The sequence below is a fragment of the Oncorhynchus keta genome, chromosome 9 (assembly GCF_023373465.1).
Source record: "Oncorhynchus keta strain PuntledgeMale-10-30-2019 chromosome 9, Oket_V2, whole genome shotgun sequence".
Classification (NCBI taxonomy): Eukaryota; Metazoa; Chordata; class Actinopteri; order Salmoniformes; family Salmonidae; genus Oncorhynchus; species Oncorhynchus keta.
In genome coordinates, this window is record NC_068429.1 from 7440386 (window position 1) to 7455523 (window position 15138).

The 15138-nt window shown below is 40.6% G+C and overlaps 1 protein-coding gene across 2 annotated transcripts in view; it reads right to left on the minus strand.

The window, feature by feature from the left end:
• LOC118388040 (E3 ubiquitin-protein ligase rnf213-alpha-like) overlaps window positions 1-15138 on the minus strand; it is a 102455-nt gene that overhangs the window by 58169 nt on the left and 29148 nt on the right. For both annotated transcript variants that reach the window (XM_052525022.1, XM_052525023.1), the window contains exons 10-22: window positions 14702-14961; window positions 11416-11628; window positions 10882-11074; window positions 10728-10783; window positions 10476-10629; window positions 7270-7398; window positions 6286-6384; window positions 6060-6182; window positions 5191-5365; window positions 4915-5088; window positions 2726-2884; window positions 1970-2553; window positions 180-339 (exon numbers count right to left, since the gene is read on the minus strand). In XM_052525022.1, the coding sequence (XP_052380982.1) occupies window positions 180-339; window positions 1970-2553; window positions 2726-2884; window positions 4915-5088; window positions 5191-5365; window positions 6060-6182; window positions 6286-6384; window positions 7270-7398; window positions 10476-10629; window positions 10728-10783; window positions 10882-11074; window positions 11416-11628; window positions 14702-14961 (2479 nt within the window). The remainder of the gene's footprint in view (window positions 1-179; window positions 340-1969; window positions 2554-2725; window positions 2885-4914; window positions 5089-5190; window positions 5366-6059; window positions 6183-6285; window positions 6385-7269; window positions 7399-10475; window positions 10630-10727; window positions 10784-10881; window positions 11075-11415; window positions 11629-14701; window positions 14962-15138) is intronic.

Genomic DNA, 15138 nt, shown 5'->3' on the forward strand with positions numbered 1-15138 from the left:
CTGATTTAAATGATCAAAACTCAATGATTAGTCGATTAGTTGAATCAGCTGTGTAGTGCTAGGGCAAAAACATTTTTTATTATATTTTTTTAAACGGTCACCCTTTGGGACCCCGAGGACAGAGTTTAGGGAAACCCTGTATTAGAGTCATGAAAATGTTTAGCCATAAGCCTCTTTACCTTTCAGGGCCTCTTTAACCCAGATGACAAAATCTTTTGCGTGGCCAAGTTCCAAGAGGCATCGTCTGCGAGGTTCTGTGACATCCACCAGATCTGTCTTGGCCTGCATCAGGTCATTGTCAATCCGATCAATGTGCTCTTCATTCAAATCTGCACTCATCTGAGAACAGAAGGAGAAAAGCCCTGAGAAATGTACCTGGATCCATTGTTGTTCAGTTACCACTGGTTTAGGTTGTGGTGTACAACGACTAAAAGCAATTAAAAGTAAAAGTGAATGCCTCAAACTGTTAAGATTAAAATAATAAATAGATCAAAAATAAATCACTTTATACACACTTAATCGTAGCTTGACTTGAGTAATGTAAAAAAAGTAATTTCCCACACCTTGGTGGGAATATTTTATTATAATTTTTTTAAATTTTTAATTTTACCTTTATTTAACCAGGCAAGTCAGTTAAGAACATATTCTTATTTTCAATGAAAATGGGTTAACTGCCTGTTCAGGGGCAGAACGACAGATTTGTACCTTGTCAGCTCAGGGGTTTGAACTCGCAACCTTCCAGTTACTAGTCCAACGCTCTAACCACTAGGCTACGCTGCCGCCCCGGCTGGTGTCGATTATTTTCTAATTTTAACACCCAGATTTAAAAAAAAAATATTCCACAGATAAGAAATACCAACCACAAAAAGTGCCTAAATACAGTACGTACAATATCCATTCACAAAACCCACCTTACTAGTGAAATTGTTAGGTTAGATATTACTGAACTAGAAGCGCAAGCATTTCGCTACACTCGCATTAACATCTGCTAACCACGTGTACATGACAAATAAAATGAGATTTTACTTTATATTCATTGGCATCGATGCTAGCTAGCTAGCAGTCAATTACTTTGGACAAGCTCTGTCATGTTTTTATTGTCACATTTGGTCTGTGGACCCGGAGCCATTATGAATCACCTCTAGACAGCTACAATGTCGCCAAGAGGTGAAACTGAACGTCAAACATTACATGTTCCATCTGATCTGCTGTTTCCAAAGTAAAAAAAGAAAGAAAACATAATTGGCATTGTTAAAATTTTTTTTTTTTTTGTAACCTAGATAACTAGTTAGCTAGCTAGCTTCACACCACAGACTGCACACTGGGGGTCTATCAACACACCACAGACTGCACACTGGGGGTCTCTCTGCACAGACCATAGAAACGCTCCACAACCCTAGCTAGCTTCAGTGGATGTTCACAGAATCTTTTATTTTGATTTAACCTTTATTTAAACTAGGCAAGTCAGTTAAGAACAAATTCTAATTTACAATGACGGCCTACCACGGTCAAACCCAGACGTCGCTGGGCCAGTTGTGTGCCACCCTATGGGACTCTCAATCACGACCAAATGTGATGCAGCCTGGATTCGAACCTGGGACTGCAGTGACGCCTGCACTGAGATGCAGTGTCTTAGACCGCTGCGCCACTCGGGAGTAAGGACACAATTAATTATTTCAATTGAAAACTTTTCTACTGGCAAATGTGTGCGTTACTGTTGTTTTCTGTGGCAACAGCCATGGTGTACGCGTTAGATAACTCAGGAGATGTTGAGTCCTGCGGAACTAACCCGCTACATGCTAGGTCAGCCCCTCCGTTGCGTGTCGGGAGCACTTCTCAACAAGGGTTATTTACACAGGACTCCCCCTGCCCTCATTGATTATCTCTCATTTCACTATGGGTTTTGAGTCAAATCATGCAAAAACAAAAATGGGAGTTTTTCACAAAAATTCAGAAATCAGCTCCTTACAATGTCTAGCAGTGTCTGTAGGGCCTTGAAGTCGCCTTGAAGATTTAGGGTCTCCTTGACCTTCATAATAACTTGAGCAGACTTCACAGCCAAGTGAAGGCCATGGTACTGCTCAATCTGCTGGACCCTTTCCTTGATCCAGTGTTTGTTGTCTGACTTGTTAAGTCTGCACATAATGTCCAAATCCATTGCCAGCTTTTCATATTTGCCCTTGTAGTCATTGAAGAGGACATCAACCCTTTTAAGCTTGAGACTGCCATTCTTCAGGCCTTCGTAGATCTTCTTGTATTTAGCGTAGCAAGGTCTAAAAATACCATTGGTTACCTCCTTTGGTGTTACTAAGGAATCAAATTCAGAAGCAAAGTCTTTGGTCTGTTTCTCCCACAACATCTTGAATATGTGGCTGTCTCCAAACATGTGCCAAACATCTGCCATCTGTCGCATGCTCTGATCAAGATCAAAGTAGGTAACCACACCATGCATTCCAGAGGAGGGCTGGTCAAACGGGTGAACCTTCATGAACTGGTCCAAGGTCATGTCCTCGATGTTGGTCAGTTGTCTCTTTTCCATGTCCCCAAAATGAACTGCAATGGCACATAAAAACAGTAAAGATTTTGGCTATTTACAATCAGATTCTCCCAGTCGCACACGTGTGCGGGTGCACACACACACACACACACACACACACACACACACGCACACACACACACACACACACACACACACACACACACCCGCACACGCACGCGCACACACCTGTGATGTGTTCATTTAGTTTGCGGCTCATGGTGAGCAAGGTTTCCACCAGCTCCTTCTCATGGTTGACAGCTCTAGCCTCCTCAGACCTCAGATTGAGGAGTGTTTCCACAGAGGCCCGGTTCGTGCCTTGGTTCTTCTCATTCAAAGATAGACAGTCTGCATTGAGATCCAAACAAGCATATCACAGCCATTAATGTCATTATGACTTACCCATTTCCTCATGAGCAGAAAAACAGAGATGATCACAAGCCTTCAAAAAATTTGTATATATACACTGCTCAAAAAAATAAAGGGAACACTTAAACAACACAATGTAACTCCAAGTCAATCACACTTCTGTGAAATCAAACTGTCCACTTGGGAAGCAACAAAGATTGACAATACATTTCACATGCTGTTGTGCAAATGGAATAGACAACAGGTGGAAATTATAGGCAATTAGCAAGACACCCACAATAAAGGAGTGGTTCTGCAGGTGGGGACCACAGACCACTTCTCAGTTCCTATGCCTCCTGGCTGATGTTTTGGTCACTTTTGAATACTGGCGGTGCTTTCACTCTAGTGGTAGCATGAGACGGAGTCTACAACCCACACAAGTGGCTCAGGTAGTGCAGCTCATCCAGGATGCCACATCAATGCGAGCAGTGGCAAGAAGGTTTGCTGTGTCTGTCAGCGTAGTGTCCAGAGCATTGAGGCGCTACCAGGAGACAGGCCAGTACATCAGGAGACGTGGAGGAGGCCATAGGAGGGCAACAACCCAGCAGCAGGACCGCTACCTCCGCCTTTGTGCAAGGAGGAGCAGGAGGAGCACTGCCAGAGCCCTGCAAAATGACCTCCAGCAGGCCACAAATGTGCATGTGTCTGCTCAAACGGTCAGAAACAGACTCCATAAGGGTGGTATGAGGGCCCGACGTCCACAGGTGAGGGTTGTGCTTACAGCCCAACACTGTGCAGGACGTTTTTCATTTGCCAGAGAACACCAAGATTGGCAAATTCGCCACTGGCGCCCTGTGCTCTTCACAGATGAAAGCAGGTTCACACTGAGCACATGTGACAGACGTTACAGACTGGAGACGCCGTGGAGAACGTTCTGCTGCCTGCAACATCCTCCAGCATGACCGGTTTGGTGGTGGGTCAGTTATGGTGTGGGGCGGCATTTCTTTGGGGAGCCGCACAGCCCTCCATGTGCTCGCCAGAGGAAGCCTGACTGCCATTAGGTACCAAGATAAGATCATCAGACCCCTTGTGAGACCATATGCTGGTGCGGTTGGCCCTGGGTTCCTCCTAATGCAAGACAATGCTAGACCTCATGTGGCTGGAGTGTGTCAGCAGTTCCTGCAAGAGGAATGCATTGATGCTATGGACTGGCCCGCCCGTTCCCAAGACCTGAATCCAATTGAGCACATCTGGGACATCATGTCTCGCTCCATCCACCAACGCCATGTTGCACCACAGACTGTCCAGGAGTTGGCGGATGTTTTAGTCCAGGTCTGGGAGGAGATCCCTCAGGAGACCATCCGCCACCTCATCAGGAGCATGCCCAGGCGGTCATACAGGCACGTGGAGGCCACACACACTACTGAGCCTCATTTTGACTTGTTTTAAGGACATTACATCAAAGTTGGATCAGCCTATGGTGTGGTTTTCCACTTTAATTTTGAGTGTGACTTCAAATCCAGACCTCCATGGGTTGATAAATTTGATTTACATTGATAATTTTTGTGTGATTTTGTTGTCGGCACATTCAACTATGTAAAGAAAAAAGTATTTAATAAGAATATTTCATTCATTCAGATCTAGGATGTGTTATTTTAGTGTTCCCTTTATTTTTTTGAGCAGTGTATTTTTTGTTGAACCTTTATTTAACTAGGCATGTCAGTTAAGAATTTATTCTTATCTCCATCAGCTATCTCCATCAGCTATCTCCGTTACCTATCTCCATCAGCTATTTCCATCACCTATTTCCATCAGCTATCTCCATCACCTATCTCCATCACCTATCTCCATCAGCTATCTCCATCAGCTATCTCCGTTACCTACCTCCATCAGCTATCTCCATTACCTATTTCCATCACCCATTTCCATCAGCTATCTCCATCAGCTATCTCCAATCTCCATCACCTATTTCCATCAGCTATCTCCATTATCTATCTCCATCAGCTATCTCCATTAGCTATCTCCATTACCTATCTCCATCAGCTCTGTGAAAGTATCTTTCTTTTCTAAGATGTCGTTGAGCAGTTTGATCTTGATGCTTCCGTTGATCAGCTGGTTACAAACGACTTTGAAGGATGAGATTGCTTCAGTGATTTTGACCTTGGCCTCTTTAGAGAGCTGCTCAATCAGCTTTTCATCAGCACCTAAACGACACACCAAGAACGACACACATTACATTATAAGTGTTTAGAATGGGATGAATTGTTTGAGCTTACACGATGCTTAAAATAGGATGGTGTAAGTACCATGCAGTTCAAATATATTTTTGGCTGCAGTCCAAGTCATGAGGTGTTGAAAGACCACCTCGTCCTTGTTTCCATGGTTATCTCTTGGCCAGGTTTTCTGGATTATGGCTGAGATGAGTTTCCCAAACTTCCTGTTAATCTGAAACCTTTCAAAGAGTTTCCCCTCTGATTTACTCTGTGTGAGAAAAAAAAAATCATTCAAATTACATTAGTTCAAGGTTATTTTCCATTTGTAATGCAGCATGTGCATATGCCTACATTGAATCATTCATGTAACTGCCAAAATAAAGGAACCCCCACCACCCCTCAACATAGTGTTTAATTGGGTGTTGGGCCACCATGAGCTGCCAGAACAGCTTCAAAGCACTTTGGCATAGATTCTTAAAGTATCTCTATTGGAGGGATGTGACACCATTCCATGGTGGACAACGCTGTCTCAGGCCTCACTCCTAAATCTCTCATAAGTGTTCAAATTGGGGTTGCGATCTGAAGACTGAGACGGCCATGGCATATGATTTACATCGTTTTCATGCTCATCAAAACATTCAATGACCCCCCGTGCCCTGTGGATGGGGGGGCATTGGTCATCCTGGAAGAGAACACTCCCATCAGGATAGAAATGTGTATTTATTGGCATTTACCTTGGCCTCTAAGTGGTTGAGTGGAGCTAAACCATGCCAGGAAAATGCACTTCACACCACAACAGAGCCGCCAGAAAACCTAATTTACTCAAGTGTTTCTATTATTTTGGCAGTTACTTGTATTTATTACCAACAAAAGTATTCCTGTAAGCATTAGGCCCCAAAAAGTGGGGCGGAAATATGAGTATTTAAAGGTTTCCATGTGGACCACTTGAGGGGTACTCATACCTGGCACAATGAGGGGACAGCTGCAAGAGCACATTTCTCAATACTACAAGTCATGTTAGGATGACAGTTATCCAGCTCCTCCATCTTTGAGCAGTATATCTCTATTTGATCCAGAGAGGAGATCTGAAAAATGTGTTTTTAACAAATCAAAACATCTCCACTGGACACAAATAATAATAATAATAATAATAATTCAAATCAATGCTCTTTTGTAGCAGTTCCACACCTGTTTAAGTTTGCCCTCTAAATCCGTACAGAAGGTTTGTCTCCATTTCTTGGTGAAATCCACATTGACGAAACTGAGAGAGATGATGCTATTCCACATCTGTGAATCATAACCAATAAGGAGAGCATGTGGTTAACAAATTATCGTACAATAATACGATTTAAATGTAATTTTAAAAAACTGCCATGCGACAACATACGGCATTAACGAATCTGACATGAACTTATTAATACAGTAACTATTTATTTAATGATATCATTTATTTAGCAATGTGTGATTACATTATGAAATGTGTGATGTTTGACTCCTTTCTAATGTCTTATTAAGATAATTCCTGACTAAATAGCAGCTGTTTTGAGTCAGTTGAAATGTTACCACAAAAAAGAGACGTAAAATCCTTATTATAAGACCATATTAAAAAGGCTCATACATGCATACAATTGTTTTGTCATAACCGTGGTAATATGGTCTGATATACCACGGCTGACAGCCAATCAGAACTCAGGGCTCGAACCACCCAGTTTATAATATATATATATATATATATATACACATGCATACAATTGTTTTGTCATAACCGTGGTAATATGGTCTGATCTAGAAGAAAAAGAAACGCAAACCTATTTAGACGAGGTGCTGGCTAGCGGAGGAGAAACTAGAAAATAAAGAGAGCCGAACACTCTAGGAGTGTTTTTGTAATACCAACGTTTCGACAGCCAAGCTGTCTTCATCAGGGTATAAAGGGTATTTTATTTTCAAATATGGTCTGATATACCACGGCTGACAGCCAATCAGAACTCAGGGCTCGAACCACCCAGTTTATAATATATATAATATATATATATATTTTTAATGATATTATTACATGCGATGTGACACAGCTGCACGCAAGTCAAAGGTTACCGCATTAACAATGTAGCTTCTTATTAAAAAAAATGCTTGGTCCATAATCTGTGCAATTAAAAAGTTGAGTAATTCTCTCACCTTGATCTCTGAGGTATCGCGCAACTTGTCTTTGAAGGTCGTACTGATCCAGGATCTGACGATGTCGATCGACTCAGACAGCAGCCTCAGATTCTTTGAACGGATAGTGTCTTCTCCCTCATCACATGTCTTTTAGAAGAAAAAAAAAAAGTCATTTTCAAAATTACATAAAAAAAATTTAAAAAATGGAACCGTTTTAATCTTAAATCACACATCTCTCTGAAAATGATTGCATGACTCGTGGAATCATTTGAGGTATCACAGATCTCAGGTTAGGATTTTACTCTTAGGAAATACAGAACCCACAAGGATTAGTTCAAAACAAGTAAATCATATTCATTTGTTTCTTAAAAAATTATAAGAAAACGTGATTAAGATTGAGAGTTGATTGTATGGTATCCTTGTATACAAGCCACCAATAAATTTGACAACCAGGTTTCATGAACACCCCCCAGTGGTTCTAGAACATGTCAAACAAAATCTATTACTCTATAGTCTACATAAGGTCTCGTAATTACTGTTTAGCAGTAGGAAATCTTAATGGCTGTGTCCCGAAATCTGTCTTGCCTACTACAGTACACACTTTACTGTTCAGTAAACAACGAATGCAGTAAGCAACACATATCAACAACACTGGCATCCTGAGAATTCCTCATCTAATGCAGAACTGTGTTGATTCTCACCATTCACACATGTTTGGGAACAGCGCGTCTACTTATCTCATTATTGGATTATCAGCGGTTGTTAAACATGTGAATCTGGAAAGACCATCGTCTTTTTAAAAGTGTGCAGCGAATTCTACTAGATGAAAAGCCAAAATTAATATGACCTCCTGGCATTTAAAGCATACGCAACTTTCTGTTTTCGCATACCTAAAATGCATACCGTAGAACACTAGTGTCGTGTCTTTGACACTAGTATGAGTATTCGTACACGGCCATAGTCTACATCCCATTAAGTCTAATACTAGGAACACACGATGGGATTTTTAAGAGACTGGTGCCAATGGTTTAGGTTTAAAGACACTGGTTCCATTACCTCAGAGAGTCAAGACTGCTGAGGATATATCCTATGATTTATTTATGCAATAAGTTCCCAAGGGGGTGTGGTATATGGCCAATATACCATGTGTAAGGGCTGTTGTTATGCACGATGCAGCACGGACTGCCTGGACACAGCCCTTAGCCGTGGTATATTAGCCATGTATCACAAACCCCCGAGGTGCCTTATTGCTATTATAAACTGGTTACCAATGTAAATTAGAGCACTACGAATGTTTTGTCATACCCGTGGGTATATGGTCTGATATACCACGACTGTCAGCCAATCAGCATTCAGGACTGGAACCACCCAGTTTATAATATATTTTTAATTATATTATTACATGCAGAGTAATGCATCCTTGTAAGATAACATGGGACACTGCCTGACATTAGGTTAGTCGATCTAGCTGGTCTGTCATATTATAATAGAGACAGTGCCTGACATTAGGTTAGTCGGTTAGTCGATCTAGCTGGTCTGTCATATTATAATAGAGACAGTGCCTGACATTAGGTTAGTCGATCTAGCTGGTCTGTCATATTATAATAGAGACAGTGGATCTAGCTGGTCTGTCATATTATAATAGAGACAGTCGATCTAGCTGGTCTGTCATATTATAATAGAGACAGTCGATCTAGCTGGTCTGTCATATTATAATAGAGACAGTGGATCTAGCTGGTCTGTCATATTATAATAGAGACAGTGGATCTAGCTGGTCTGTCATATTATAATAGAGACAGTGGATCTAGCTGGTCTGTCATATTATAATAGAGACAGTAGATCTAGCTGGTCTGTCATATTATAATAGAGACAGTGGATCTAGCTGGTCTGTCATATTATAATAGAGACGATGGATCCAGCTGGTCTGTCATATTATAATAGAGACAGTGGATCTAGCTGGTCTGTCATATTATAATAGAGACAGTGGATCTAGCTGGTCTGTCATATTATAATAGAGACAGTAGATCTAGCTGGTCTGTCATAATATAATAGAGACATAGAGACAGTAGATCTAGCTGGTCTGTCATAATATAATAGAGACAGTAGATCTAGCTGGTCTGTCATAATATAATAGAGACAGCAGATCTAGCTGGTCTGACATATTATAATAGAGACAGTAGATCTAGCTGATCTGTCATAATATAATAGAGACATAGAGACAGTAGATCTAGCTGGTCTGACATAATATAATAGAGACAGTAGATCCAACTGGTCTATTATATTGTCATAGAGACATTAGATCTAGTTGGTCTGTCATAATACAATAGAGACAGTAGATCTAGCTGGTCTGTCATAATATAATAGAGACAGTAGGTCTAGCTGGTCTGTCATAATACAATGGAGACAGTAGATCTAGCTGGTCTGTGATAATATAATAGAGTCAGTAGATCTAGCTGGGCTGTCATAATATAATAGAGACAGTAGATCTAGCTGGTCTGTCATAATATAATAGAGACATAGAGACAGTAGATCTAGCTGGTCTGTCAGAATATAATAGAGACAGTAGATCTAGCTGGTCTGTCAGAATATAATAGAGACATAGAGACAGTAGATCTAGCTGGTCTGTTATATTATAATAGAGACAATAGATCCAACTGGTCTATCATATTATCATAGAGACAGTAGATCTAGCTGGTCTGTCATATTACAATAGAGACATAGAGACAGTAGATCTAGCTGGTCTGTAATAATATAATAGAGACATAGAGACAGTAGATCTAGCTGGTCTGTCATATTATAATAGAGACATTAGATCTAGCTGGTCTGTCATATTATAATAGAGACAGTAGTTCTAGCTGGTCTGTCATATTATAATAGAGACATAGAGACAGTAGATCTAGCTGGTCTGTCATATTATAATAGAGACATTAGATCTAGCTGGTCTGTCATATTATAATAGAGACAGTAGATCTAGCTGGTCTGTCATATTATAATAGAGACATAGAGACAGTAGATCTAGCTGGTCTGTCATATTATAAAGAGACATTAGATCTAGCTGGTCTGTCATATTATAAGAGAGACAGTATATTGCCAGCATTGTTTTATATATTGTTGTTGTGAAAGAGAACGGTCAGGTCGTCAAGGTTGTTTTTGTCACAGAGAATGTGTTCTCCATAACCTTCCCCGATTAAATAATGGTAACAGTAAATATCATTTCTACATACCTTGGACTGGGAAAAGTTTGATACTGAGACTAACAAGCTCACGCAGTCTACGGGGATGGCTGTGAATTTTGAGGATCGACCTCCATTGCATATCTTCTTCAGCAGTTCCACTGTTGTTGCCAAGCACTCACTCCCATAACAATCACTGAAACAACTGCAAAAAAAAAACAAAAAAATGATGTGTAGTTTTCAAATGTCAACTGTCAACTGTCAATATTGAAACAAACTCATTAGACAAGTATGTCAAATCACCTGTATGTTTGCTCTTTAAGATGGTTTTGAATATGTGAAAGAGTGGCAGTGAAATTCTGTAAGGTATAAAAATAACATTTAAGTTAGTACCTTTCTTGGGGCGTTACCTTAGTACGATACAATGTCTTCAACTACAGTAGTGATTTAAACTCACCCCGTTGTTGCTCGTGGATACACTCACAGGAGCCTTCACAGTAAAAACAAGAAGCATGTCCAGGAGCTCAACATTGACGATGGAGCTGTATTCTACCAGATCCTCTACGGTCAGTAGACACATCCAGGAACGGTTTGCTAGTCTGTCCATCTCCACTAAATGTCCATTGGCTTTAATGAGATTCAACATTGTTCTACAAATGGAGGAGTTAAGGGTTATTAGCAACGTCCGTCCGTCCGTCCGTCCCCCCACAACAAAAAAAATGTAAGAGGACTAAACTAAGCTAAGTAAAGGATTCACTTTTTTCTGGTGATTTAGTCACCAGAGTTGGGGCTAATTCCATTTCAATTCAGTGAATTCACTAGGCCTAAACAGATTCTAAGTCACATTTTCCTCAATGGTTTTCTATGAGACAAAACATTTAAATGAGAATTTCAGTTTACAGACTGAATTCTCCAAATTGAAATGGAACAGACCCCAAACCCAGATAGTCACAAAAATGTGCCTATGTGAAATGGGAGACAAATATGGTACCTGCTGTCGTTGCTGTTCTGTGAAGTGTTGGTCACTTTTTGCAGACCTGCCCAAGTATTTCGCAGACCTGACCATGTCTTGCAACTTGGTGTGATTGTGACAGGGATTGGTTCAAAGGGTTTGGAGGAACCTTTGAGGAGGTGGAGCATGGGAATCACTAGAATCCCCTCCTCCTTCGCAATGTCTATCAGTTTCTCCAACAGCTCTGGCAATCTGTTTAGGAGAGAGGTAATGTCACCAACAGCTCTGGCAATCTGTTTAGGAGAGAGGTAATGTCACCAACAGCTCTGGCAATCTGTTTAGGAGAGAGGTAATGTCACCAACAGCTCTGGCAATCTGTTTAGGAGAGAGGTAATGTCTATGTGATGCGTAAAGACATTTATGCCTAGACTACATGTTGAAGCAAATTACAACAATGTGGACTAGAAACAAGCCAAACCTATTTAGCATAATGCTATTTACAAATTAGCCTATCAATCCACACTGGGCTAGGATGAGAATAATCCTGACCATTCAGCCAAATTGGAGTGGATGACAAAACAAAGACCGTCAATAATCTACACAATTTGAGACAACGGCCAGCAATATTAAGCAAATAGGGAACAATAGGGATCGTTGATTGGTCAGTGAGTGGTCAAGCCCTTCATCACAGTCCTTCTGTAGCACAGTTGGTAGAGCATGGCGCTTGTAACGCCAGGATAGTGGGTTCGATTCCCGGGACCACCCATACGTAGAATGTATGCACACGACTGTAAGTCGCTTTGGATAAAAGCGTCTGCTAAATGGCATATATTATTATTATTATTATTATTATCACACCTACAACTTACTTATTCATCAAAAACCTTTTCATGCCACCGGCAGCTCTTCCACCCATGATTCTCACTGTGAAAATAACTCAAATATTTCTGACACTCCTGGGCCTGAATCGCTAACCCCAGTGTCAAAGGGAAATGTAAAACATAAAACACTACCGGCCAAAAGTTTGGAGTCACTTAGAGATTACCTTGTTGTTGAAAGAAAAGTTTTTTAAAAATCTTGTCCATTAAAACAACATTAAATTGATCAGAAATACAGTGTAGACATTGCTAATGTTGTTAATGACTATTGTAGCTGGAAACGGCAGATTTTTGATGGAGTATCTACGTAGGTGTACAGAGGCCCATTATTAGCAACCATCACTCCTGTGTTCCAATAGCACGTTGTGTTAGCTAATCCAAGTTGATCATTTAAAAAAGGTTAATTGATCATTAGAAAACCCTCTTGCAATGATGTTAGCACAGCTGAAAACTGTTGTTCTGATTAAAGAAGCAATAAAACTGTCCTTCTTTAGACTAGTTGAGTATCTGGAGCAAAAGCATTTGTGGGTTCGATTACAGGCTCAAAATGGCCAAGAACAAAGACCTTTCTGCTGAAACTCTGCAGTCTATTCTTGTTCTGAGAAATGAAGGCTATTCCATGCGAGAAATTGCCAAGAAACTGAAGATCTCGTACAACGCTGTGTACTACTCCCTTCACAGAACAGCGCAAACTGGCTCTAACCAGAATAGAAAGAGGAGTGGGAGTGCACAACTGAGCAAGGGGACAAGCACAGTAGAGTGTCTAGTTTGAGAAACAGACGCCTCAAGTCCTCAACTGGCAGCTTCATTAAATAGTACTCGCAAAACACCAGTCTCAATGTCAACAGTGAAGAGGCGACTCCGGGATGCAGGCCATCATTTGCGCACACATTAATAGATCGTGCTGCTATTTAGCAGTAGACTGAACTAAGCTGTGAGAGACGAGCAAGACAAATGGTTTTGGTTCCTTTTAGAAACAGTGTTGAGACCTTGAGCATTCTCAATACTCACCTTACCACGGCCCAACCGCAGTTTCTCACTTCCATAGTCATTTGACTGTACATTAGGGTCACCAAACTGTGCTTCCTCACGGCTATTGGTTGTCACACAACCCAAAGGGGAGGGGGTTGTATTCTTCGAATTAAAGCTATGCATCTGCTGTGTGATTCTAAACCGTTCCAGAAATGCAATTCTTATAATGAAATAAGTTGTGTGAAGAATCTACAGTCTCTCTTCCTTCCTTTCCTTTCCTCTACATTACTTAAACAGCAATGCGGCAGGTGTCTTTTTAAAAATCCTGGCCATGCATTAGCCCATACATGAAAGGTTTTAAAAATCCTGGCCATGCATTAGCCCATACATGAAAGGTTTTAAAAATCCTGGCCATGCATTAGCCCATACATGAAAGGTTTTAAAAATCCTGGCCTATGCATTAGCCCATACATGAAAGGTTTTAAAAATCCTGGCCATGCATTAGCCCATACATGAAAGGTTTTAAAAATCCTGGCCATGCATTAGCCCATACATGAAAGGTTTTAAAAATCCTGGCCATGCATTAGCCCATACATGAAAGGTTTTAAAAATCCTGGCCATGCATTAGCCCATACATGAAAGGTTTTAAAAATCCTGGCCTATGCATTAGCCCATACATGAAAGGTTTTAAAAATCCTGGCCTATGCATTAGCCCATACATGAAAGGTTTTAAAAATCCTGGCCATGCATTAGCCCATACATGAAAGGTTTTAAAAATCCTGGCCATGCATTAGCCCATACATGAAAGGTTTTAAAAATCCTGGCCTATGCATTAGCCCATACATGAAAGGTTTTAAAAATCCTGGCCATGCATTAGCCCATACATGAAAGGTTTTAAAAATCCTGGCCATGCATTAGCCCATACATGAAAGGTTTTAAAAATCCTGGCCATGCATTAGCCCATACATGAAAGGTTTTAAAAATCCTGGCCATGCATTAGCCCATACATGAAAGGTTTTAAAAATTGGTCTTATCAAGATAAATATTGGAGGCTTTTGCCATTATGCTTTTGCATTATACACAATTCACACAAGTCTAACAACTCACTTAATTTCCCTTGTTCAAATATCCATCGGCATTTCCAAAGAGTGCCTCCTCCAAAATGATACAGTCCTAGAAATTCCAAATCAAACCGTGGATAGGCCTCTATATAAACCTGTAGGGAAATGTAACTGCCACTGAGTTATTGAATTGTATGTGAAGGCATCCAACTGGTATTTTACAACTGGTAATTACCACCTTTCCATTTAGTTATGAATGCAGCATTGAACCAACAGCCTTCTGGTCCGTCCGCCTCTATATAAACCTGTAGGGAAATGTAACTGCCACTGAGTTATTGAATTGTATGTGAAGCATCCCGTCTTTTGGTTTAGGCCAATAGCTGAGGAACTGTAACATTAAAACAACGTACTCACTTCTTGAGAAGTACGACGGGTTGTGTAAAATCTGTCCAATACTGCAGGAACTCGTCTTTAGGCATGTTGGGCAGACAGAGAGCAAAGCATAGACCAGCGACTTCTGCTCTCTCTAGTGGGATCTCATAATGTTTACACACATACAGTACGATCACAGCGGACTTCATTTGGTCCTGAATAGTGGGACTCCTTCCCTCTCCCTTCTTCAGCAGCTGAGGAAGCACACTCTCCAGAATGAACTGTTTCAGCAGCTTTTGAACCTTGGGAGTAAAAACATAATGTTAAAAGAATGTTTAAGACATTTGTAAACGGCAATGCGTTTCTTTCTCAACTATTAAATCACGGTAAAACAGCATGTATTCTTCTATAAATAATTTGGCATAACGTCTATGCATTATCACTGGTCTATGCATTATCTGAATGCCATTATGTTTATT